General features: G+C 39.3%; 1 protein-coding gene across 1 annotated transcript; it reads left to right on the top strand.

Moving 5' to 3' along the window:
* Window positions 1-27,250, top strand: cnn3a (calponin 3, acidic a). The gene is made up of 7 exons (XM_067577938.1): window positions 1-241; window positions 22,982-23,103; window positions 23,235-23,301; window positions 24,548-24,685; window positions 24,806-24,922; window positions 25,292-25,438; window positions 26,147-27,250. Exons 1-7 carry the CDS (start codon window positions 185-187, stop codon window positions 26,486-26,488), a joined length of 990 nt encoding a protein of 329 aa, XP_067434039.1. The 5' UTR covers window positions 1-184; the 3' UTR covers window positions 26,489-27,250.
* The last annotated feature ends 303 nt before the right edge of the window (window positions 27,251-27,553 follow it).

Consider the following 27,553-nt stretch of genomic DNA (forward strand, 5'->3'; position numbering starts at 1 on the left):
TCCGGCAGATAGTGGAGAGTGTGGTGCGCCGCTGCTCACGGAAGCTTACGGATTACTTTCCTCCTGCTCTGAGTGTTTGAGGGTCTGAAGCCGCTGCCTGGTAGCACTTTTCCACAGCGGGCTTTTTTTTTGCTACATTGTAGCTGAGGATATTAAGTTGGGTTTACGCGAAAAAATCAAGAAAATGACTCATTTTAATAAGGGACCAGCCTACGGATTATCTGCTGAAGTGAGAAGCAAAGTAAGTGTTGCAGTCCTGTCTTTACATTTGTGTTTCAGAGAGGAAAAAACGAACTTCATAGGGCATGTAAATAAATCAGTGCTGTCTTAACCGTTAGCTGTGCTTCTTTGTCCAAGTGAGAGAGTCACAGAGAGGCTCTTTAATGTCCTCTCAGCTCTCACACAGCCTGCACAAACTTTCCAAAGCTTCCCCAATTTTGGGAACCTTTTTGTTACATAAAGAAATGCGCGCTGCTTTCGGGAAAAAAAAGTGCCATTCCCAACCTTTTAATTCTTTAACTTTACCTCAACAAAGCCAGAAATGTGAACAGAGTTTAAACGTAGAGATTTTAGCGAATATGAAGGTCTGTCTGGGCTGATAAAACAAATGAAAGTCTGTAGAAAAGTTTATCTGTTGACTAAATAAGCAACGTTTTTTTCCATCAGTGATGGGAAACTATTCTTTCCTTCTGTCCTCTTTGTTTGGGCCACAGCAGTCTTTGTTCAAAATGCACTTCTAGAGATAAAACACTCATGTTAATCTTTGCATTACAGATATAATCTTATCTTTTATTTAAAAAAACTACTTCACTGCATTGTTTGTTTGTTTGTGTGTGTGTGTGTGTTGGGTGTGTGTGTGTGTGTGTGTGGGGGGGGGGTTGTATCTGTTGATTCACTCACACTGAGTTTAAAGGCGCTTGCTATTATTAAAATGATAATTAAGGCTAATATGCAACAGTAGCAAAGTAAAGAAAATCAACAAATGAAAAGTGATGTGAGAGTGATTGTAGTTTGCAGATTGTTGGAGTTGTAGGAAAAGTTGAAATGATGACATCATCAGAAGCAGTGCACACTGCGCAGGTACAACATCTTCCTCCGGGTGGGCTATCATCTCCTCACTGTGCATCACTGTCATGTTCTCATGTACATCACTGGCTACAGCTCTCTCTAGAGAAGCTCATTAGAGGAGAACTAAAACAGTTTTTGCATGTTATCATCAGTCATTGACTACAGATGACATGTACTTGACATCACTGCTCTCCATTCTGAAAGCATGCTGTTGTTTTAGTTATTTCTGAATGTTTTTCCATCATCCCAGCAGCCATGGACTGCTGTAGATTTCTCTGTATTGTGAAATGTAGTGACTTGAAGTTTTCTTGAGTTTGGTACTGTATCACAAGGAACAGCATATCTGCTGTCATTGCTATATTGACACTGCCAACACAGGGTTGTGTAGTTGTATGAACAGGTTGATTTGAAAATTCTGTATTTCATTCACTTCACTTCACTTCACTTCATGTTAAGTGTGAAAACAACTAACCCTTTTCACACATGCATTCATGACAGGCATGTCAGTATAGTGAGGAGAGAAGGCGTGTGTGCTGCGTAAAGCTGCATCAGCCAGTGTTTAAAAGTTCAACCTCCAGTGATATTTTAGCCAGAAGCACAAATACAGGCTGGAACAGAAACCGAAGAGTGATACAAAGTGATGCAGTAGATTTTCCCCGTTCATGGTTATCCCATTTAAAACCCCAAGCGTGTGTAAGGTCACTGTGGAAAATATTCTCATAACAGGAAGTGACTCATTTGAACTTTCAGGAGTAGAACTGGCATCTTGAGAAATGAGTTCTTTGGTCTTCACACACAGAAATGAGAGGATGATGCGGATGGTAAAGCTACTGTCCTGAAAGCCACGGCTACATGTAGAAGCTAAACTATACATGTATATGTTGTATTAGATTATATAAGATTCTGAGTGTTAGTAATGTCATAGAATTATTGATAGTGCAACATGAAAAAAGTTAATATTATCATCACTCCACATTGTGGCATATTGGCAACATTAAAATCATCCTGCATGATGTGTTATCACTTCCTGTTGGCAGTGTAACATGGACGTACACACAACTGTAACTGGATTACTTTGATACTGAAGAAAACTTCATATGTGATGATTCTCAGGCGAGTAAGCAGACTTCTGGGTGTTTATTCACGATGCATGTCTGAGATGATGATGATATCTTCAGGAGGAATATGTGTATCATGTCTGTGTGTTCAGATTTGACAGTTATGTCTCTGAGAATGAGTACGGGGATTTGACGCAAGCCCACTCATGTCATGTCTCCCCCCCACACACTTTTTTTATATGGCTTGTCAGATTTTAGGACATTGTCTTACTCCAGCTGATTGGAAAGTTTGACTCTGAGAGTGTGATACACTGGATGAAAGCTGTTGTTAAAGGCTGTTGGAGCACAGTCCAAAAGACTAGTTTCACATCCTACACGTGTTAACACATCCACTTACACAGTCATCCATTATACTTTAAATGGAAACATGTCTGTTATGGAATCTATCAGGCAAGTAAAAAAAAACCAAATGATCACTGAGAATACAAAAATGTTACTACATCCTGTAGCACTTTGATAGTGACGTATTCATGTCCACTCTGGATGCAGCAGTCTTTGACCTTTGACCGTTGTTATCCTTGTGTATGAAGTATGACAGATGATCATTTGAAAGAATTCTGGATTCCTCTTTTCCATTTAAAGGCAGCTGTCGGTGAAGTGTGATGACTCAGTTTTCTTCCACAACTACAGTCTACAGAGGCCCAGTTGATTTGAGAAGAGCTCCTCTGTCAGAGTGCACATACACAAAAGGAGTAGGACAGGCAGGGGCCCATCTGGGTTTCATTGCATAAGGTGTGATCAGTAGTCCATGCTCTTCTCCGAGCTGCATACATTACATTCCTGAAATTCTTCAGCACAAACCCCTCGATGAGGACCCCATCCACCAGCCCGCTGCATCTCACTCTCTCCTCTGCTCTGTGGTAGCAGTGTTTTTATAGTTTGGATAGTAGACATGCTTACAGTATGCTGGTGCAAATGACAGAGTATTCTGATATAAAGGATTTTTTTTTTGATGAATACATTGGTTTTTAATCTTAAATCATTTCAATGAAGTCACTATTTTCCAGTGAAAATCAGGCAAATTAGATCCATGATGGATTGAACAATGACTGTTTGAAAAGCATATTTCTCCTGGGAGGAAACACAGTCGTCCTGTTGTTTTTTTGTATTAACTGTTGCACGAAATGAATTAAACGAATGAATGAATGAATGTTGTCTTTATTCAAGTGTCATACACCCAAAGGTGCCCAGCCCACATGGGTTTATGAGACACTAGAGAGAAAGAGAGAAGAGAAGGAAAGCAGGTCAGTACATGGTATTGTGTACATAAGAGGACACGTTTATGAATGAAAAGGAGACATGCAGAGATGGAAAATGAGACTGAAAACTCCAGAATGCCTCGCTCTCCAGTGACAATCTATTGTTTGTTTGTTTTTTTTTTCCTGTCATGAAGCTATTAGTGAAAAAAGTTTTTTTTCCCCTCTCCTTCTCTCATCACTGCTTCCTCTCTCTCATTCATTCCCTAACTCGCTCGACCATAGCTCTCTCTCTCTCTCTTTCTCTGTTTTGCTCTTGCTCTCAGTTCAGTTCAGCTCAATTCAATGGCTTTTATTGGCATGAAAGTTTAGAGAACAATGTTGCCAAAGCATCAAAATACAATAATATGAACATACAACACAGCATTAAGATTGGTGTGTGTATATATATATGAATTATATTAATATTGATATATATTAATATATACATATGTGTGTGTGTGTGTGTGTGTGTCTAGGTCATTCACTGTCCCTCAGGTTGTGGCATGTTGATACATATTGGGCAGTAAGATATGTCTTTTCTCCTTCTCCCAGGAGTCTTTTTAATTTTGAGAGGTTACAGAGTTGAACTTGTTCCTTCTTTCATTGAATTATTTACATAGTATCAGGAAGTGTACCTCTGTCTCAGCCTCACCTGTCCAACATCCACCACATTCTGTTTTTCTTTTGGTTGTCATGATTTTTTGTTGTGTCGTCCTTTTTGGACGGCCAGTTTGTGGTCACTGAGCCTGTCCCTATCTCTGACAGTAGAGAGATATTCTGCTAATTCATAATCTTAGTTAACATTCTAATTTGCTTTGGCTTTTAGTTTCTCCTTTCCAGTGTTCCAGACAGGTTTCTTTACATTGCGTTATCATTTGGTTTACTCTGATTGGTGTTTTAGAAAGCAGTGTTGGTGTGAGACTGGTCAGCGTGTGTCTGAGAGGGGCCAGTTAGTCTCAGCAGCAGTTGACATAGGGGACTGTTTTTAGGCTCAGCTCTTGGGTCTGGAGAGCTCTGAAATGGAGGGTGTCTAGGGGACTGGATTTAAGGTGATTTAAAAAATGTGAGTGCTCTCTTGTGAATGTTAATTATTAGTGAGTATCTGCCTAATTCTGCTCTACATGCAGAACTTTCCTACTATGTCTAGTAGGGATGTGCCCGAATACAAATACGTTATTCGGCAAAGCACAAATAATGTTTGGTTTTTTTTTTATACAAATATTTGTTTCATACAAATATTTTAAAAAATATTTGTAAGTTAGAGGTCTGTCTGCAATGAGGCCATGAGTAAAGTTTTAGCTCAGTAGTCAGCGCAGTCGTCTATGATCTGGGAGACTCCAGCTAGAGACCCAGTGTGGGGACCTCCTTCATTATGAACACTTATTGTAACACTTTCATTTTCTAAAATTAAGAGCGTGATAAAAACAAAAACAAAAACAGGATTTTTAAGCCTCTTTCCACTTTTATTCAAATACAAATACAAATAATTTTGCTGCCTCAACAAATACAGATACAAATACAAATACTGGGCCCTCTGCACATCCCTAATGTCCAGTTGATGCTGTAGTCCTTGTTCAGTAGGAGACAGTAGAACAAGGTCATCAGTATAAAACAGAGACTTCACTTCTCTGTCTAGCAACAGCACATTGATCCAACTGAACAGTAAGTTCATTTCTATACACGTTAAATAAAGTCGGACTGAAATTGTAGCCCTAACAAAGACTTCTTCTCTGGATGAAGAATTCAGTTTCTTTGTCTCCAATCAGGCTCTGATTTGTCCCCACTCTTATGAAGGGGGGGAAATGAGCCCTTTGCACCAGATGTCAGGAAAACATCCTGACTGTAATACGATATTGAAAAACTTCAACGCTGCACCCTGCATCTCTGGGGTGCTGCATTTCAACATTTCATTTTAATGCTGTCTGGACCACAAGCTTTTCTTGGCCGGAGAGAGATTTTATCTGTGTGGTCAATTCTTCCCAAGTACTTGGGAAATCAAGGGGCTTTTGGTTGTCTTTAATTGTTTCTTTTAATGTTTGGAGTTTTTCTTTTCAAGACATTGATCTGAACTAATTAGATTTGTTGGTATATCTTTATTTTGGATAGGTAATGCTTGTGGTTATTTTGTGTTGAAGTTGTTCCAAATATCCCAGAATTGATTTTGATTAATGGTGTTGTCAATATCTTCAAGTTTCATGTGGGTATAATTTAGTTTTTTTGTTCCTAATTGTATGTTTATATTTGCTTAAAGTTTCATTGTATCTAATGTGTAAGGCCGGATTGTTTGGTTATTGTTCTCAGGTCTTTTCTCATGGTTTTGCATTCTTCATCAAACCATTTGTCAGCATTTTGCCTTTTAAGAGGCTTCCATTTTTGTTTTGTAAGGTCAGCTTTAATAACTGCCTTATGAAATATCATTGATATCATCAATGATCTTGTTTACACCAAGTAGGATTTAATTTATACAGCTTACTGGGTTCCCTTTTTGTGTCTCTCATTTGACCTGAGAGTTTAAAGAACAGGTTTGTTTGGTTGTGATCTGAAAGGGGGAATTACTGTCTGACAGTGAATGCACTGATAGTGGAGGGATCCCTGTCAGTGATTGTATAGTCTACTACACTAGACTCTCTTCCTAAAGAGTCCCCTCTGAACCTACTGTTAACTATGTACAGGCCTAAGGCCTCAGAATGCCCCTAAATACCATGATCGAAGGGCAAAAATTGCCCCCAAGATTTTGAAAAAATTATTTTATATTTACCAGTTTAGACCAATATCCTAATCCTACATTAAGCCATCATTTTTATCTCAGTTCAGTTAATTTAATTTCTGTTTACATCTCTAACACACACTCACACAAACACTACACTGCTATAATGACACCTGGCAGAGGCCATGCAGTCCTGCTGCTGCGATGGACTGGTACCTCATTAAAAAGCTCCAACTGTTACTGAAGACAGCAACCTAAATCCAGAGCCGTCACCAACACTACCCCCGGCAAATAAGATGGCAAAGAAAGTTGCTGTTTCTACAATTGAAAAATGGTAAATAGACTGGCCTGGTGTTGAAGAGGTGAATAAGATGACTCTCCTAAAGTATGCAGGGCTCACCCACACAAACGTAGCCTTGGACAGCTGAAAGCTAATCACGACTTTGTTAAAGGAAGCAAACAAGTTAAAAAGTATTCAGCTCATTGTCACCAAACAAGCATCTTTGATTTGCTTATGGTTAGTAACATTAACGCTAACACTAGAGACTTTAAAACGTCTTTGTTCTGGTGCATTAGCTAACATTAGTGTAAGTAATTTGACTAGCTAACGTTAATGTTATAGCCTACATGTGTGACTGGTGGGGTGATCAGTGCTGTTCTATACAGGCTGTTTTCTACATTCTCTCATATATATACATATATATGAGATACTGCGTTGTATCTGGTAAGAATCCATCATTACGCTGCCTTTGCTTTTTTAAATCAAATCAAATCACTTACTTCCGTTAGTACACTTTTGTGTAGTACACTGTGTACACTATGTACTTACTTGTGTAGTGTGTGAATTTCAACAGAGTAGTGTCGTCTCAAATCAAATACAGCCATTGTGCACTTACCGGAAATGATGATCGCAAATTAGCATTTGCTAGCATTAGCATTCATGTTATCGTTCACGCTACCAAATCATTTAACTGCTAAATTAACCCAAAAAATATACTGATTGCTTATATCTGACAACAGTATAGTGGTGCTTAGTGCTAAAAAACACATGTATAACTTACATTTGTATAATGTGGCGATGTTCACCTGCGTAGCCAAGATGGCGACCATTGAGAGCGAGAAGTGTCCGTTGTTCCACACTCAACTTTTTGACCGTTTTGAGTGCACCATCCGGGTACTTACAGTGCACTGCATTTTTCCATACTTCTCAGTGTGAATGCACTTATGCACTCAAAATGTTAAGTGAAAGTTCAGAAGTATGCGATTTGAGACCCATGTATAATATGACTTCTACTCAAGTAGCCCATGAAGTACGGCTGGTTGCTGTGACTGACTTATTCAGTAGTTAATTGTTTATTGGCTATCACTTTAGCAATTTGCAGTGTTACAACATTAACAGAATTGTGTTAATGTTGTTGATTGTAAGGTCACCAGCTTGCATTTTGTGAAAAACTGCCTTTTATTTCCTCAAATATTTTTAATAGACCTTCTAGAGTTTCTAATGAGGATGTTTCAAAAAGACCATAAACTAGTACATGTGAAAGACTGATCTATAAACGAATGCATTATACAAAGTCTATTAGGAGATAATATTTCACTCACACATCCAGATGGTATCTGTACATATCTATCATACACACACTTCTGCTTTTTTATTTAAGGTGGTGATTACTGTATCCATTTTAATCTGGGCTCATTTCACTTTAAAAACAGCAACTTTATGCATTAATGACAATTTTTGTGTCCCCCAAATTTTATAATTGCCCCATTGTTTTAGACACTGAGGGCAAAAGTTGCCCACCAATTATTTTTTAAATTTCCTACACAGCTAAGGCCCAACAGAGATGCACTAGCACCCTACCACTTTGATTTATTTCAGAGTCAAGGTTGTTCCAACTGCTGAGGACTGGTGTGGTACACAGGGGAGACTGACTAAACACATGGTTGTTGCCCTGTGGGTCGGTGACATCAGGTTCACTTCCTGTTCATCCAATTCACATCTCCAGTTAGAAGCAGCAGGTATCTCTGGGCCTGGAAATAGGTGTTTTTTGACTGGAGAGTTTCAAAAACATCTTCATCAAAATCAGGACAATCTACTGGGGGTATATAAATAGCATAGAGATATAGATCCCTGTCAGTTATGCCCAGGGTTTGATCTAACCTTGATCTAACCCACAAAGATCTCCTTTATATCACACCAAGGTTCCCCTGATGTTCTGCCCTTGTGTATGTTCTTTTTTACACTGCTCTTATAACAGCACCTTTCATGTAGATGTCCTTTGAAGAATGAAGAGAGGGAGGATAACATGGTAATGTAGGGTGCTATCGTGCTCGCACTGTGTGTGAGTGAAAATCATTAGTAGCCCATTGATATTAATGATTGTGTGAAATTTTATTTGCATAATTTTGCACTGGTGCTGCTGCAGAATGAATACAGGGGAAACACTGTTATATAGTATATCTATATGTGTGTGTGTGTCTCAGGTTGTGGCATGTTGATACATATTGGGCAGCAAGATATATCCTGTCTCCTTCTCCAAGGAGTATTTTTAATTTTGAGAGGTCATTAAAGAGGATCTTTTATGCTCATTTCAGCTCTAAATTTTTATTTCTGGACTCCACTAGAGTAGCTTTGCATGATTCAAAGTTCAAAAAACTCCTTATTTATCTTATACTGCAGCCCTTCAGTGTACACAGTTTCTTTTTACAGGTTTTAGCTCCTGTCTCTTTAAGGCCCCCCTCCCATGAGCCCACTCTGATCTGATTGGCCAGCTTTACGTATCAGAATTGTGCCAAAGCAGAGTACCGCCAAAGCAAACCAAACATTTCCTGCCTTACTGCTTCAAATTAAAATCTTTTAAATGACTAAATAATGGGAGACTTTATTGTGAAGAATTTACAGGAAGTGAATCATGTTCCTCACTAAAGTCGTGGAGCTTCGTTAGCAGTGCTAAAAACCGATGGAAACAACATATGGAGCTATTTGAGCTAGTTGTTCAGTGGATCAGTTAGAAATAATGCAGGGAGGAACAGTATAAGCAGAAACAGCCACAGTGAGATGTTTTATAAAGAGCTGCAGATGACCAGCACAGCTCCAACAGGTAAAATACTTATTTTACTTTACTGTGCTGTGTAATGGCATCGTGGCTTGGCATAACTACTCCCGGAGCGGAGCAGCAAACTCGCGCGCTGTGCACCTAGCAGATCCATATCAAGAAATCCATCACGAACTGACATCAGCTTGGGCTGAAAGTAGAAAAAACCGTTGGAAACAGAGTGTTGAGAGCAGTCTGAAGCTGCTGCTTTTTGCTCACAGGGATTACTGCTACATACATTTATCTTGTTATTTGACAGGTCGGCCACTTTTAACATGAATATCTGACATTGTGACATTATTATATATGTCTGAAAATATGGAAAAGCATAATACGTCCCTTTAAAATCTGGAATTTTAGAGTTGAATTTGTTAAAGTTCCTTATTTTATTGAATGTTCTACATTGTAATTCTCAACTCAATTCAGGGCTTTGCTCTCTCTCTCTTCTCTCTCTCTGCTCTCTCTCTTGCTCTTGCTCTCTTTCTCTCTCTCACTTCAAAGGCTTTAATAGCATTAAAGTTACAAAAGAACAAACAGACCAAATACACAAAAACAGTAATATTAGCAATAACACAATATTAGATAAAAGACAATCTATCAACATCAAAACTGTCCGCGTGCGTGTGTGTGTGTGTGTGTGTGTGCGCGTGTGCGTGTGCGTGTGCGTGTGTGTGTGTGTGTGTGTGTGTGCGCGTGCGCGTGTGCGTGTGCGTGTGCGTGTGTGTGTGTGTGTGTGTGTGCGCGTGTGCGTGTGCGTGTGCGTGTGTGTGTGTGTGTGTGTGTGCGCGTGTGCGTGTGCGTGTGCGTGTGTGTGTGTGTGTGTGTGTGTGTGTGTGTGTGTGTGCGCGCTGATGAAGGGCTGAAGTTTAGGGGAGGATGAAGGAGGGTATTAACAAATAAATTTGATTTGTTAATCAAATTTCTTAAAGTATTCCATATTATTATATTTGTCACATTTTAGGAGGAAGTGCATCTCTGAGTCTTCCTCACCTGTCGTGCAGTGACCACAGACTCTTTGACTTGTCGTATGGTGCTTTCTCTGTGGCTCCACTGTGGTCACTCAGGATCTGTTTCTGCTTTGTATCTCTGACAGTAAAGAGATACTCTGCCAATTTATACTCATGGTTTAGGGCCAGATAGCAATTAAGTTTGTTTGGAGTTGTGGTTTGATTCTTTCAGTGTTCCAGATAGGCATCTTTTGTTAGTTTAATAATTTGGTTGACTGTGATTGGTGGTTGGAAAGCAGTGCTGGTCTGAGGTTGAATAGTATTGGGTGTTATTTGATCAGTAAGTCTCAGGACCAGCTGACAGAAGGGACTCTTTTGAGGGTTCAGTTCCTGGGTTTGTAGTGCCTGAAATCTCATTGTGTCTTGGGGGCTCAAATTAAGATGCAACAAAAATGTAAGTGTTCTTTTTTTAATATTAATAATCAATGGGTAATAGTCTAAAGTCACTGAACTATTAAAAGGTTGTAACCCCAAAGGAGAGACTAGTTTAGAACTATTGTACAGGAACTAATATTGTTCCTGTTTCCTCTGGTAAAAAGTTGAGCTCCTGAGTTCCTGGGAAAGTTTCTGCGATGGAGACGTCTGCCTCCACACTGAAGGGTTGAATAAAAACAATACAAGAACAACTGGTTATTGTTAAATGGATCAAGTGGATCAGGTATTGGCTATCACGTAACTGATCCACATGAAATACAGATTCTTTCTAAATGTAATCACAGGAGTCAGTGTTTCTGCTACCTGTTCCATTCATTTGGACAATGAGTTTTTAGTGACAGGTGACTCATGTTACTGTACGTAGTGATGATGAGTTCCAACAGATTCTCCCAGTTGATTGGTGCATCTCTATCAAACATGTTGGATTTGACCTAGGGATGTCAGTTTTGGTTCATTTTGCTTTCAACAGACACACCCATTAACCAGTAACTAACTGGTTCATTTTGAAGAAAAGTTGTGATGTATGTTGCGTTTGTGAGAGCTGTCAGCAGCAGGTGGTCAGAGCTAACATTAGCTTGAATTTTAGCTCTTCCTTTTTCTCCATTTTCTCCATGCATTGAAGTGTTCTTCAATGCATTTAGTCACAGTAGCTCTTGATCATATAACATACTCGGACTGGAGGTATGAATAGAAACATCATAGTTACATACACACAGACTCTTCTGTCAGGAAGCAGTAAAATCAATGATTTTCTCTCTCAATGATTTATAAGACTGCGTGTTTGTCTTTTTAAGCTCCTTATCATCTGTGACTGTGGTATTTGGCAGCTTGACATGTTCCGTTTCTGCAGCAGAGATCCTTTTCACTCCTCATGAATTTATTTCCTCTGTGGCAGAAAAGCAGGTTTCAGGAGCCTTCAGAAAGTCCTGCAGGTTAAACTGGACTAACCAAACACTAACACACTCACTATAGACAGCCTGTAAGACACTTGCTAGCCTAGCAACATTGATGCTACAAACAACCCATAATGCAACACTGGTTTTACACTGGGACTTTATCCATTCAAAAAGAAGATCTGATGTGTTGAACATGTAACTGTCTAGCTGTTAGTGGAGTGTGTATGTGCCTGTGTTAGCAGGGCGTGTGCGTCAAGGAACCTCCAGCCTGGTGCCTAATGCACGGGTGCAGCAGCGCACCATCCAGAGCTTTCCATTTGACGCACACGCTTCTCATCCAAAATAGACAGTGAAAATGATCTGTTGATAGTCATATTAACATCATACCAGCAACAATACACCCTCCACTATAGTTTCACTGTCTATATCTGTAGAATATGTCACAGACACATGCGGGTCAGCCTGCATGTTGCACGCCGGGACAGAGAGACGGTGACACACGGAGCTTCTTTTCTCGACTCTGTGATATCAGCTTAAACTGCTTGTTGTTTTACCTGCTTTCAGATAGAGATTCAGTGGTGTTATTTTCCTTATTTGTTGTCAGTTTTGTCAGTTGAAATTTATAATGAAATATTATGAAACATTCTGTTATTGATGGTCATTATCAAAGTCAAACTCTATGCAGCAGTAACTCTGTCTGTGTGGACACGGCACACACGCGCTGCTACTGTAGAAATAACATTACAAACAACATGAAACAGTAAAAAAAGTGCAGTGTGCTGTTTGTCCAGGTGTTCACCTCTCTGTTACACAGTTCACTCACCTCTCATGTGCCCTCAGTCACTTTGCCTCTTGCATGCAAAGTGAACTGATGGCAGGATTTAGGGATTGTTACTCTTATCACAGTCTACTCTTATGTCTGTGTGTTGTATGTTAGTAGAAATAAGTTGTTATTTGTGGGGTGTTTAGTCTATGTAGGTTTCAATAATTATAAAGTCTGTCTTCACCTTCAGGAGAGTAAGGTCTGTGTGTTTTTGAGATGTCAAGAGGAGATGGAAAGCAGCATGATTTCCAGTGGTTGAGTGTTTATCTCCAACAACGATTAGAAACTGGCCTAACGGAATATTTTGAAAGGACACATTATTTTGTCAAAGCCTAACTGTTTGTAACTTTGACTTTGTCCTGTTATTCATGCACTTTCAGTTTAAAAGCCAGCTCTTGAAGTAAAGTAACCTAATCCTGCTCTGTGTGCAAAAGAAAAGCGAAACCTGAGACCTTCGCACATTCCTCTCAAGAACTCCAGGTCACTCCAGGTCCATCGTTTCTGTTGTTTTCTTTTTTTCCAAGCAGTCACACTTGACTTGTGGTTGAAGTGTTGGCTAAAGGTCTGACTGGTCTGGCAACTGGAAAGCTCTCTCCCATGAATCTCTCAGCTTGTCTGCTCCTTTCACCAGGGTCATGGACTCCGTGCTGACTGGCTCATCAAGCTCTGCCAGTTAGTCTCTTCTTCTTAGAGGCGGAAGCAGACTCTAATGTGTCCTTCAAGCCTCATGGAACAATTATATCACCATCTACAAAGTTTTTATGATCTATTTTTAATGAAGACCAAGAGAAAAAAAGGTTGAATTGAACCACCTTACTTTGAATTTCACTGTCTGCACTTATTTTCTCACTCCACGCTGTTTCTGTTGTTGTGTCACATGTCAACAACACTCCTGTTAAATGATTGGCTGTGTCACTTGTAGCACACTCCATTATCAAGGGATATGATAGGCTGTTTATGAGCCAAGGCGGGAGCATGCTTGGGCGTTGTTCATACAACCGAACTTTGCATATTTGTTATGTGTTTTGCATTGAATGTATTAAAGGGAAACTATTGAACAGTGTTCTTATTGCTGTTGATGAAGTGTGTATGGTCTAATTTGAATACAGCCTCAAAAAAGGGCTTGAAATACTAACCACAGCATACATCCTGTTTGTTTTCAGAGCCGTCATGTTCAGTTTGCCTTTGGGTGGGCGTCTGGCTTTCTAATCAAGCAGACAGGTTGTGTTTGTGTGTGGTGAGCTAAGCTACCTGTTACTCTACATGAAATGAAGCTCCACTACACCAAAGCTATCCCCCAGAGAAATGTAGCAAGTTAAGCTACAGCAACACGACAAAAGTAGTTTGGTACATCAAAGCTACTTTTATGTATTTTTTTTATTTCATTATTGTTGTATTTGATATGATTGGCAGTTTAAAAAGTGGTATCACTTAGATAGAGATCACTCTGTACTAGTAGCTACATGTACATACATTTCATACTTTGGTTTTGTACAGAATTGCATTTTTGTTGTACCCTCTGCTGGTCAATGTTAAAAAACTACAAAAATAATATTTCAGAGTAATCTAAACTCTTCCTCCTATGTGTGTTTATTCATTGTAATTCGTCTTTTGCACCCAGAGACAGAAACAGAGATGCTACCACCGTGCTAATGGGAAATCTAGTTCAACTAGTAACGCTGCTACTTGTAATGATGCTATTGCCCAACACTGCATATTTGTACCTTTTGTAACTTAATGGAAGTAGGATTCATTCTAGGAAATTGGCCAAATGGAAATGATTAAACAACACATGGAAAAACCTTAACAACGACCTCAGCGAGCAAGGCTACAGAACAGACTGTTGTTTGCAGGCATGCTGAAGCCCTGGCTTTTGATTTGCAGGCAGCATTTCTACATATGTTCACCTCAAGTTTTGGAACTTTGACCATGTTTAACATCCGACATCAGGATACACTACACAATATAAAAAGAACCCCCTTAATAATATTTTAAACTGAATGAAATATGATTACTAGCTTATATTAAATCTGTGAGTAGGAGTAAATGATTTGCCTTTTATCTTTCACACACTGACCACTTGGATTGACAGATTTAATCAAATCATTGTTTGTGAGACTTCTGTACTCAGTTAACTAAAAAGGTCTGAATGTAATCAACTTTTAATCAATTTTGCCCTTTTTTTTGGGCACAGCTATGATTGTTGAACCTCAAAATGATGTCAGTTAGCTCGGTGATGGTCAGCTTTTCACTCTGAAACTTCCTCTTTTCTATGAAAAGAATTTCATAAATATTGAATGTTGTTATTTAGAGTCTAGATTTAAAGAGGGTGGCATTGTGGTCTCTCCAGATAACACAAACCATTATAGCACACAGAACACCAATTTATTTTTTTTCCTTTTCCTACTGCAGTTATAAACTGTTAAGAGATGATAATGAAAGGGTAACAGCAGGCTGAGCAGTGTGTCACTATCCTCTCCAGGTGCAAGTTGAAGTCTGGTTTATCTCACTGACGGCCAGTAGTGTGCTGTCTGTCTGTTGTCACTGCCATCGGTGATGTTACATTGTACTGACACACCCTGCAGCACACTTCTACATCACTGCTGCAAGGTGACAAGTTGAACCACTGGAGGTCAGTGAAAAAACAGAAAGCATCTCAGCTGCTGTTAAGTTAGTCTTTAAATAACGTCAGAAAAGCAAATAATTATGCAAATAAACATGAAAACTGATTCAAGCTAAACATTTGAAGACTTGACTATGCTTAAAAACATTTAAGCACATTTTGAAGAACTGTCAATTATTGTCCTACAATTTAAAAATCACTAGCTATCTTATTGTTATCTCCTAACTCAGCTTTACACGGTTGGTTTATGTTAGCTGACTGTAGATTCGAGATGAACCAGAGACGTGTTTTTAGTGGTATGAATCTTTGGGAATAGACAAAGGGGCACTATCTTCAGTCTCTTGGTCCAGTATAGGCCTACTATGTGCCAAAGCATTCACCACTGTCCTTAGTCCACTGAAATACAATATGAAACATAACTGGCAGATAAGATAAATGGTCCACAGCGTTTTTATTTTAAAACATTTAACTGCATTAATTAATGAATTCATTTATTTGAAAGATCTTCCAGTCTCCTGCCTGTATGAGAATAACAAAGGGGGGGGGGGGGGGGGGGGGGGGGGGGGGTGCTCAGCTGTGTTGTTATTAACGTCATGTCTCCAGCAGTGGAAAGCAGCCTCTCCACTGCACCGTTATTTTCTTCATCTCAGTTGGTTTAAGTTGTTTAATGCTGTGGTGTGTGATGGTCACATAGACTGTATAAAAACAATGGACATAGCCACCGTGACGTCACACATTGATATGTGAGTTTGGCATTTTGAACATCGCCATCTTTTCCGGAGCCGGAAGTGAGCCACATGTACAGCCTACATGAAGAATCCATCATTACGCTGCCTTTGCTTTTTTACACTGAACCAAACAAAGCCGGCGTAATGCCGCCACCGTGTGTGCTTTTACACAGCATTGCGGCGTGACGTGTAACACAACAGAGTCAGCTCCCTGTCCCGCCATGCCGGCTGTACCTTATACAGATGTTGATCCAGCTCTGTGACTATTGATGAAGCTAGTTTAAAAGTGGGAAAAAAAATACAAAGACACCCAGCAATAAAGCTGCATGGGGAAGGAGCACATCCTGTAAATTTGCTGCACCAACAGCAGCAGCAATGGAAATAGATGACACAGAGTCTGACAGTGACACCCATGTATAATATGACTTCTACTCAAGTGGCCCATGAAGTACGGCTGGTTGCTGTGACTGACTTATTGAATAGTTTAGTTTATTGGTTATTACTTTAGCAATTTGCTGTGTTAAAACATTTGTTTGTAAGGTCACCAGCTTGCATTTTGTGAAACACTGCCTTTTATTTCCTCAAATATTTTTAACAGACCTGAGGGCAAAAGTTGCCCCCCAAATACTTTTTAAATGTTTCGACTTCGCCCCATGTCTCCTGGCTGCTACTTGTTTTGAACATTGGTTACTGTCATGTCCAACCATCAAAGCAACCACTGCAGCTGACAGACCTGTGAAGTAACCATGATAAATGAAGCAAAGACTCATTCGGCTGTATGATAGCTTGGAACTAAAGAATTATACACATTACATGCTCACTACTTTCCATAACAGAGATTTTTCTTGGTATGCTCATACTGTGAGCTAATACTGTATGTCCTAGTAGAACCATTGGAGCATAACTCCCGCTGTGTAGATGCCAACAACTTTGTTTGGTATAAAATCCAAGGAGTAAAATATGCTTTAGATATTTATAATGGATCAATGAATAATGAGTGTTGCTCAAAGAAAGTTGAATGTTTTTCCAAACTCTGCATCCATTAATTGAAGCAATGAAAGGTAGTATATCCTCACTCCAACCTCTCCAAGTGTCAGCTGTTTGGAAGTAGAGTTAAACAAAATTATAATTTATTTATAATTTACTGGTACATTTTGAGAGAGGGTAAATGTTGTCAGAGCCACTCCACTATGGGGAAGAAAAAGGCTTTCCACCAGTTGATAAACTGTAGTTACTGAACAGAAGAAACTGAGAATGATGTCAGGGGAGGGACTTCATTTTTTTCTGAGACAAACTGAACAAATTTGGCCTCAGTGATTTTGAAGGGAATACTGTGCCATGGTTTAACTATATTCTCCTCAATGGTGTGCCAAGCTGCCGTAACTGATGTAAAAGACCAAAAATACAAGTTGTTTGTATGTAATTTGTAGTTGTAATTTGGAACTCCCAGGCTTCCTGACTTCCTGTCTCTTTGTAAGGTTCTATATTTAATCCTTGGTGTCTTATCTTCCCAAATACAGCCTGAAGTTATCTTTTGATGTCCCAGAACCCCAAAGCTGGTGACTCAAGTGTATCAAACCCAAAGAAAAAGTTGAACTTGCTTCATGATACAAGCCCCAGGTCCATCCTGGTTTAAATTTCCACTTTGACTGATGGGAATTGCAGTTTTAGCAGTCAAGCATGTCAGTTCCCATGCAAAGTGCTGACACCAGAGTCCTGTTGCTCAGTGTTGTTTTAAGTGCAGCTCTGTGATTACCCAGTCTGTAATGATGTCAGCGAGATGCTTCCAATTTTAGATTCACAGGAAAGATTCCCTTCCTTAAACTATTGTTCAGCCCCGGAATGATAACATGTTTATCAGCCTAGACCAGGGCTTCTCAAAGTCCGGACCTCTGTCCTTATCTGGACAGAAGGGCAAATCAATCCAGACCCATTACACAACTTCACAACTAGTGTAAATGTAGTTCTAAGCAGAGTCAAACTTTGGGCTGCTTGAGTAGGGAATCAAATAAGGGTCATAAATATTTTGAGCTTGTGAAATGGTTTATGAATGTGTAATAAGTTTCAGTTTTGCAGCAGTAAAAAATATTTTGTGCATGTGTGAAAAAGGTTTGTGCACACAGATATAATTTGCACGTGTGTAAAATGCATGGTTCAGCAAAATAGAATGCGTATCTCTCTATTCTCTATTCTATTATCTCTATCTATTTTTTTTTACAGTATATGGTATCTCTGGCTATTTTAGGGAGGTAACTGTAAATAATAATAATAATAACTTTATTTATATAGCACTTTTCAAAAACAAGTTACTAAGTGCTTTACAAAGATATAAAAACAAGAGAAATGACCAGATAAACAACAAGAGAGGTATGAATAACTGAAACAGGGTAAAAACAAAAAGAATAACTGATTTAAGAAAAAGCAATTCTAAAAAAGTGTGTTTTTAAGAGAGAGATTTCAAAAAAGAAACAGAGCTGGCATGTTGTTCCCGAGGCTCGCTCTCCTCTGCTTTTTAGCCTCGACCTAGGAATTACTAACAGACCTCTGCCAGAGGATCTCAGGCTGCATTCAGGCCCGTAAGGGGTTAGTAAGTAGGTGACAGAATCAGGGGCCAACCCCAACTGCGCTTTAAAAGTAATCAATACAATTTTAAAATCGATTCTAAAGCGTACAGGTAACCAGTGTAGAGATGTGGACTCTTCTATTGTACTTTATGAGAAGTCTTGCTGCAGCATTCTGGACTAGTTGAAGTTTGGAGAGACAGAAATACAGCAAGTCACAGTAATCTGAGCGGTATGTAATGAAAGCATGAATGACAGTTTCCAGATCATTAGCTGATAAAAAGAGATCTAATTTTCGCAATATTTTGAAGGTGCAGAAAGCACGATTGAACAACCAGCTTCACCTGTTGGTCAAAGTGAAGTTTGTTGTCAAAGATGACACCCAGATATATAGGTGGGTATATACAGTATGCCTGCGTATACCAAACACTACACCTGTGGATACAACAAACATTGTGGCCTCTAGGGGACGCTAGTGGGGCTTTAGACTGTTAAGGGTAAAAAAAAAAAGATCTAGGCCATGTGACGTGCCATCGGACCATGACTTAAGGCAAAGTGTTTCCACCTGTATGGAATGCCAAACAGCCATGATCTCTCTCCAATAACTGTGTCTTTGTGTCTTTGCCGTCTCGATTGGACAAATCATTCAAATGGACAGTCTTTCCTTAGTTTTGCACTTACACGTGAAAAGAGACAGAAGTGTGAAGAATGAAAAAGGAGAACCTGTCAACTTCAAACCCTGGTTGTTTTCACACAACCGCACACACCTGGCTGATTGTTGCGTCAAGTCAGTGTGACACACAGCCCCTGTCCACCATTCTAATGTCAGTCATTATCTCACTTTGTCTTAGTCTGGTCAAGCATGTGGGTTTTTAGATGACTGGTAGATTCATGGTATTAACAGATTGGATTCTGTGTATGCTCAAACTGTACAGTGTTGGGTTCTCTGTGTACTGCAGTCAGGATAATATGATAAGAAATGATGAAATGTCTTTATTCAGTCAGACTGTGGTTTGCATCATCTGACTGCTTTACTTCATGTTGAAGACATTAGTCAATAGACATAGAATTACTCAATGAATTGTTGAAGTCATTGATGAAGTAAAAATAGCTGGTTCTCTGGTTCCAGCTTCTCCAGTGTGAGGAAATGCTGCTTCTCTGTTTTTCTATGTTTTGGTGTTGGACTTTAGGTGCAAACTATTGGAAGTTGTGATGCTAATGGCGTTTTATAGACTCAAAGATTTATCAAAGCAATAACCGACAGATGAATCAATAAAGAAAATAATGATTAGTTGCAGCAGAAAATGTGTTCTTCTTTCCTGAAACTCTGACTTATTGCTTTTCTACTGGTTGGTGACATGCTGCTCTCACCACAGTATGTGGTATGTTGCGACTTTCTGAAGCTCAGAGATAGTTATATATTAATGAATAGCAGCTGGTGTGTTTGCTCAGCCTTGGTTCAGTACTCGGTCATGTGTATAATCAGTCAAATGCCAATCAGCTTCATGCTGACTAACCACTGTGGTTGGATGATTTTGTTATCACACTCACTGTTTCAGTTAAGATTACAATCACCCTGGTTAGATCATGTGTGACTGAATTTCTGGCTGAAACCAGTTCAGACTACATACGCTGCATTCTTCTGAGAGTGTTGGACAGTAGCACGGGCTTCACTCAACCCATTTTCCAAATGCTTGCAGTTTTGTCTTGTCATCAGGAAATGCTTTTGGGTACAGAGATGAAATGGGGAGAGGGTTTGTCTGGTTTTCACTTCCAGCAGGCTTGAACCGTAACCTTCCAGATTTTTCCCTCAGAAGCTCACTTTAATGGTTCCATCAAGAGAATTAGATCCCTTTTTCCAATGCCTGCTCATTTCTTAGCAAACCTCCTTGAAAATAACGGCTGGGAGAAGTAAAGAGAGAAAAATCCCTTCCCTCCGATCATTCCAGCTCTTTGGCCTCTCAGTGGGGGTTCTCTCTGTTTTCAAACTCCATAGACACAAACGCCTCACATTAATTCCTAAATGACACAGCTTTCAACCCTGATATTATGACCGGAGAACATGTAACCTTTAACTCTATCCTTCCACTGAGTCACAGTTTAGAACACAACATCCTCTTTGCCTTTTGACAGGAACTGGGAGGAGGGAAGGGCACATGAAGATTCCATTCTTTGTCTGTTCATGAGATGACAACAGGCTTAGCTTTTGAAGAAACTGGCGCTGAGTGTTGGATGTGACTGCTGATAGGCTTCAGTGTAGGAGGACTAGTGATGGACGGACATGAGACAACCTTTCTTTGACATGGAGAAAAGTTAAGAGCTGTTTTTGTCCTCAAGACTTATGTAGCTTAATAAAAAATGACAAATGAGTCTATATAAACTAATAATCTGCAATGTTTATTACACACTTTACTTTTGCTGATTGTCACAACACAATTGTGCTTCAACCTAAAGACACATTTCTAGTTGTAAGCACAGTAGTAGTAATGGACAATACCATAGTTTTTGGTTTGATTAGAGCTGAAGTAATTAGTCAGTGAATCATGTAGTCAATTAACAACTATTTCTATAATCAATTAACCGTCCAGGTCAAGGAAAAATGCCAGAAATTTCTGGTTCCATCTTCTCCAATGTCTCAGATTTTCTGTTCAACTCAGGTTTCACTATTTTCTGACATTTTATAGACTAAACGATGAATTCAGATAATAATGGCCACACTATACTTTGATCTACAGTAGTACTGAGGGCATGTCTCTTTCTGCAAAGAATATATTTGGCAATATCTTAATTGATGAGTGAGAAAAAGGTTTTCACTCAGCTGTGGTGTGGTGTCCAGTGACAGCTGATCTGTGGTATGGTTGCTATTTAGCAGTGCAGAACAAGATTCTGTATCTATGTGCAAAACCCAGCTGGGAGACTGATTAGTATTTATATTTAGCCTGCAGCTCATTGTGTCTTCTCTTTCCATTTTTATTTTGTTTAAATCCAGGGATTTATTGGTGTTTGTTATTTTTGTTTGGAATTTATTTATTAATGACCTTCTTCCAATTTGTGTCTTCACTCTCTGTAAGCAGAAACATTTCTGACTGAGGTTTGCTCATCACAAAAAGACTTTGCTTACTGAAAAGAATTGCACAAGTGAAGAGTTCTCTAGCAGGACAGGAGACACAACAACTGTTGGAAGTGGGCAATATGTGTGCTTCTAATATAACCTGGTATTTTTAGTGAAAATGAGTTGGTATTATCACAACTGCCAAAAAATGATTTCTTCATTCACTAACCCTTTGGAGGTATTTAATGGTAAAACTCCCCTATGTTAGCAGGTGGTAATATTTCACTAGCACATAAGAAAAGCTCCTCTAACAGTGTTCGCTTTGACAGAAATTGGCTTATAGGAGAAAACCGACTGTAACCTGGTTACCTTAGTGCCTGTAAAGGTCAAACCACAAGAATTCTACCAAATAACACATCAGACTTTGAAGAGAAATCAACATTGTGATATTTAGTGTGTGAAAGACAAAGGGACAGTATGTAAGTGCAGGATGTCCACAGGAAACCAGAGTGGACTGTGCTGAGGTTGGACAGCAGATGGTTTGTCTCTTGTGGTCCTTCTCTGACTATAAACTGAAGCAGCTCTTTGTCCTGCTGTGGATGAGCAGAGCTGTCTGTGGGATGTTTATGCAGTGTCAGCCAACACTAAAAGACTGTTTACACTGTCCAGAGAGCTAATGGGAGGAGGACAGTAAAATAAGATTTACTAGATTATTTTACATTATTTTACTTCTGGTATATGTCCCAGAAATGTCCAGAGGTCTCAGTAACCCAGTTTAAAGAGGATTCTTTACCAGTTAATTGTTAAAAAAAATATTGGCCTTTTAAAAAATATACATCAGTCACCTTTGTTTTCTCTTCCAAATAATAAGTGGTTCAGATAATCTGATTGAACTGTGTGATTCCCTATTTATCTTGCTGTCATCTAACAACAGATGTTTCAGAATCAGAATAGTTGAATATGAGGTTTTATTTAGCCGAGACTGTTGTTTTGAGGTGAGTTTTGTCTGGTCTGTGTTAGGTATCGATCATATTTGGATGTGAAATTGTCAGAAGTGGCAGCTGGGCAGTTTAGTCCAGGCAAGATTTGTATAACAGTGGAGTTGAAGCTCAGCTTACCATCAGCTCTCTGTGCAAAATATAAATTGATCCTTTTAGCACAAATGACATTCAGCTGTTGTGGGTAATGTTCACTCAGGGAGAGACAAATCCAAATTCATTGGTAAAAGTGTCTCCCAAGTGAGCAAACACTTCAGCAGAATGCACAAACCGTCCAGGTCAAGCATCTGGTTTCACACATCTGTGAGAGTGGTCTACAGAGAAGTAAATAGAGATATTTAAAAAGCAATCACTGCTTCAGACCTTGTCTTACTCCCACTCTTATCACTTATCACATAGTCAGGATCTACCAGCTGGGTTTCTGAAGACAAACGAACGGCAGTACAGAAAGACATTTCTGTACTTTAAAGGATTTCTGGGCGTGAAGAACTCAAACTTCACTTCCCTGTCATTACCATACAGAACTGCCGACTGGTTAAGTGGTCTAGTGCAGCTGGAAGTTATCAGTTCTTATTGATATTTATAGGTTTTTTCCCCACAGTTTAGAGTTAATGAAATGTTTTATCTTTCAGATTGCTCAGAAATATGACCAACAGAAGGAGGAGGAGCTTCGCTTCTGGATCGAGGAGGTTACAGGAATGTCTATTGGGGAGAACTTCCAGAAAGGCTTGAAGGATGGAGTCATCCTCTGCGAGTAAGTGTGTCTCAGAAGACTGTGGTGTTAGGATTTTTATGTGAACTCTGTAGTTAATGCTGACAAAACATTCATCCTTCATATTTGATCACATTATGTTGTGATACATTTTGTTTTTCTTTCTCTCTTAGATTGATTAATAAGCTTCAGCCTGGTTCAGTAAAGAAAATCAACCTTTCACAACTGAACTGGCACAAGGTAAGATCTGGAGCCATATTTATCAAGCATCTCACAGTATGAAGTTGGTCCTAACTGGCCAATCATTCTCAGAGTGACACAAATTCAATCTGACTTTTAGGAGTTAAAGCATTACCTCTGACAGTATTTAGAGCTCCAGAAGAGTCCCAGCCTGTTAGGAGTTTCCAGGAGAGGCAGGAGATTCCAGGTGCACATTCAGTGGAAGAAGAGTTTGAGCAGTAATAGGCCTAACACAGTGCAGATAATCCGGAGTGCCGTTCATTGTTCCACCACTCAGCGTGACAGTATGGAAAAACAAGCAGCATTCATGCAAATCATGGGTTTATTTGGCCTGTTTAATCATTGATTCATTCATTCATTATTTAATTATTCATTATTTAAAATGACTGATGGTGAGGCAATATTAATAAGATATGTTCATATTGTTACGTTGCATTTCCCAACGTTGCATCACTCTAAATCATTTCCCCCAACTATAAGAACACATTAGGAGGTGCAGTTGAAAGGTGAGTTGGACAGATGATAGAGATAATAAATTCCATGTGTTAATAGTCTGTTTATCATAATCATTGCTGGATGTCCAATATTACACAATACATGCAAGATGTGGCTTTAATAAAGGCAGTGTGAAATGATGTGATTGGACAGGAATGACTGATGTGAATCAGATGATCTAGCCTACAAATTTAAATGTATTTTATTTCAATTTATTGTTTAATCCATGTGAGTATCCTGTCAGAGATACAGCCTATGCAAATGGTTTATGGGTAAATATTTTTGTAATATTTAAGCTATTTATTAAATTAGACATTTTATTATGGCATATATAACCTTATTTACCTATACACATAAAGCCTGTATTTTAAAATGCTGCTGTTTTCTACATTTCACGTCATCATATTTTCAAGTCTTCAGTGTGTGGTAAAACAATGACTTTTGATATTTCTGACCAGTTAGGAATGATTTCCAGTCTTAAGATGCTTGATGAATGCCCTGCACTTTTTCCAGCTCAGTCACACCGTCTGCTGATAATAAAGACTCCTATAAAGAAAGCAGCTCAGAAGTCAACATCATAAAGGAGACATTCAGCTCCTTTCAGACCACTCGCAGCACGTCAGGCTCTCCTTTTCAGTAACAGCTTTATTTGTGCCATTACTACTTCCTCATGGTTTTGTTTGAGTCCCAGTCCCAGCCCCCATCACTCCTTTTTTTTTTTTTTAAACTTTTTTTCTGTTGCCCTCTGCAGCTGGAAAACCTTGGGAATTTCATCAAAGCTATCCTGGCCTATGGCCTGAAGCCCAATGACATCTTTGAGGCCAATGACCTGTTTGAAAATGGTAACATGACTCAAGTCCAGACCACACTGCTAGCACTGGCCAGCATGGTGAGTGAACACTCATCAGTACACAAGGTCATTGTCTACTGAGGTGCACGTTTTCTGTTGTTATAGGAAACCAAATGCAGTGTCACATCAGCTCTGTGACCAGTGTTTCTTCTCTCTCAGGCAAAGACCAAAGGCATGGACACAAAGATTGATATCGGGGTGAAATATGCAGACAAACAGGCTCGACATTTCGACAATGAGAAGATCAAGGCTGGTCAGTGTGTCATTGGACTGCAGGTAACTATGCAACCAGTCACCACTACACTTGAACTGATATCTTTAGGCTGACGTCACTGAGAGCCGTTGTTTTGATTGCAGCTTTAAATATCTTGGTGCCAGAGAAGTAAATAGATTCACATTTTCCCAAGAGAATTTTATTTCTTCTACAATTAAACAGTCATGGGACACTAAAACTCTCATTAAAAAGCCATACTTTCAGTTGTAGGACCTCTCTATAAAGCAGGACAAACACCTGATCCGTAAATAAAGAAACAGTTTACTGCAAAATGAATTAAGGTTTGAAGTCAGTGATTCTATATTTTAAACAATTTAGACTGAAATATGGTTAGATCTGATGAGATCCTTTTGTTGGCCTGTTTTCCTCAGATGGGAACAAACAAGTGTGCGAGTCAGGCTGGAATGACTGCATATGGAACCAGAAGACATCTGTATGATCCAAAGACTCAGACTGACAAACCATATGACCAGACCACCATCAGCCTTCAGATGGGAACCAACAAAGGAGCCAGCCAGGTTAAAATCCCCTCAGCTTTTACCTGCTGTTGTTGTATCTGTATCATCAACTAATGATCCCACTAACGAGTATTATATGTATCCAAAACCTGATGGTATCCATGTTGTTACCTATGAGGTTTTGAGATATCCGTCTCTTATTTCTGCCTCTATGTGAATATAATGGAGGAAGAATTAGTTTTGTTTGTAGGGCAGAAAGTCATGTACTTGAAAAATTCATCAGCCACCTTCAACAGTTTTCATGGAAACTAAACTTCCTCAGGTCAAAGTAGCTCTAGTGAAAACAGTCTCCAGTGTAGTCTTTGGATAATCCAGAGTAACAGACTTTGTGTCTGAAAAGAGGTTTTGCTGCTGAAATTATTCATTGCAATTTTTTCCATGTAAATCCATACACTACTATTGTGTAGGGGTGGAGGCGTTCATAATAGGATATCTGAGTACCTGGACAAATAAAACCAGAACCACCAGAGGGAGGAGAGGAAACCCCTTAAATCATAACTTTTGTCTGTAAAGGTGTGGAATAACTTGACATTACTGAAAATAAAATAGGTTTAATGTTAATCTTGATTGATGAGCATAAGCCATCATTGCTGAATTGTGAACATTCTTACTGGGATTTTTTTCAAAATGTCCAATTAGACAGAACTCACCACAAAATGAGTGCATGCATAGTATCATGTGGTAAAGTTTGTGTGTTGGTTCCTGCAGGCGGGCATGTCTGCCCCCGGTACCCGCAGAGACATCTACGACCAGAAGGTGGCACAGCAGCCTCTGGACAACTCCACCATCTCTCTCCAGATGGGCACCAACAAGGTGGCGTCTCAGAGGGGTATGAGTGTGTACGGTCTGGGCCGCCAGGTCTATGACCCCAAGTACTGCGCCCCCCCAACAGAGCCGGTCATACACACCAACGGCAGCCAGGGCACTGGCACCAACGGCTCTGAGATCAGCGACAGTGACTATCAGGTCGAATTCCAGGAGGAGGAGTACCACGGAGGTTACCATGACGACTACAGCTCCCATTACAATGATCAGGGCATTGACTATTAGTGGAGACCTCAACCTCCAGAGCAGTATTAACGAGTGTATTTCTATCAAGTCCACAACAGAGCAAGTCTTTTGCTATCCTCATAGTCTTCTTATTATCTTGAAGCATAAAATGAAATGTTGCCTTGAGTGCATTCCTTCTTCACCTCAACTCTTTGATTTGAGCAGCAAATGTTGTAAGAAGTTGTAGTAGCATAGAATAATGAGATACAGTGATACAAATGTTTTTTTTAAGCTTGACAACATTCTTTTTAATACCCACTTTTTAAAAGATGTATTAATGATGGAACACTGAAGTAGTGATAACTTTGTTGAGTGATGATGTAGCATCAGGTGAAGCTGCTGCATTCCAATGTTTGTATTCCTGCACTGAAACTGTGCTGATGATCCATGTAGTCCTACACAATAGGCTCATTTATGTGCTTATCCCCCCTCTTTGTTCTGTCTGTGTTCATAACAAGCGGCCACAGTTTGTGATATTGGTATTCTTTAAATTCGTAATAATCACTAGAAGAGTTAGTTTTTTCTTGAAATGATGAGCATGTAAATTGTGATGGCTGTTCAGATAGTGCAGGTGACCAAACTGAGCTAACTCGACCCTAGGGCTAGACTTCCTCATGTCGTCACACAGCCTATATTTTCATATTGTATCCCCTTGTATTCCCAATCTGTATTTATTGCATCGACTCTTGTTGTAAACCAGTCCACTGTTATATGGTTCTTTAAGAAAAATGGTATGTTATAAATAAAGCCTTAAATTCTTCAGTTCTGGAAGCCTGTCTGCACACTATTGTTAAAAACACAGAAAGTTCACAGTGCTGCATACTAATACATACTGATATTTCTTGAAAGGACAAAGGAATCAAATGTATGACCAGACATAATTTAAACAAAGTGGAATGTAGATATGTAATAGAAAACTCAATTTTAAAAGTTGTCCAGCTGCTTAAAATGAGACCAGCTTAAAGAATAAGGTTGGCGATCTTTTCCCCAATATACATCAAATCTTGTGCAGGTCCAATACATCGAATGCATGCCACTAACAAGTATTGTGTGTGTATCAAAGTC

This window comes from Thunnus thynnus, chromosome 21 (genome assembly GCF_963924715.1).
Source record: "Thunnus thynnus chromosome 21, fThuThy2.1, whole genome shotgun sequence".
Taxonomy (NCBI): Eukaryota; Metazoa; Chordata; class Actinopteri; order Scombriformes; family Scombridae; genus Thunnus; species Thunnus thynnus.

Coding starts and splice junctions, on each gene's coding strand:
- cnn3a (XM_067577938.1), top strand. CDS start 185: ATGACTCATTTTAATAAGGGACCAGCCTACGGATTATCTGCTGAAGTG. Junction 23,302..24,547: donor CACAACTGAACTGGCACAAG/GTAAGATCTGGA, acceptor TGCCCTCTGCAG/CTGGAAAACCTTGGGAATTT. Junction 25,439..26,146: donor CCAACAAAGGAGCCAGCCAG/GTTAAAATCCCC, acceptor TGGTTCCTGCAG/GCGGGCATGTCTGCCCCCGG.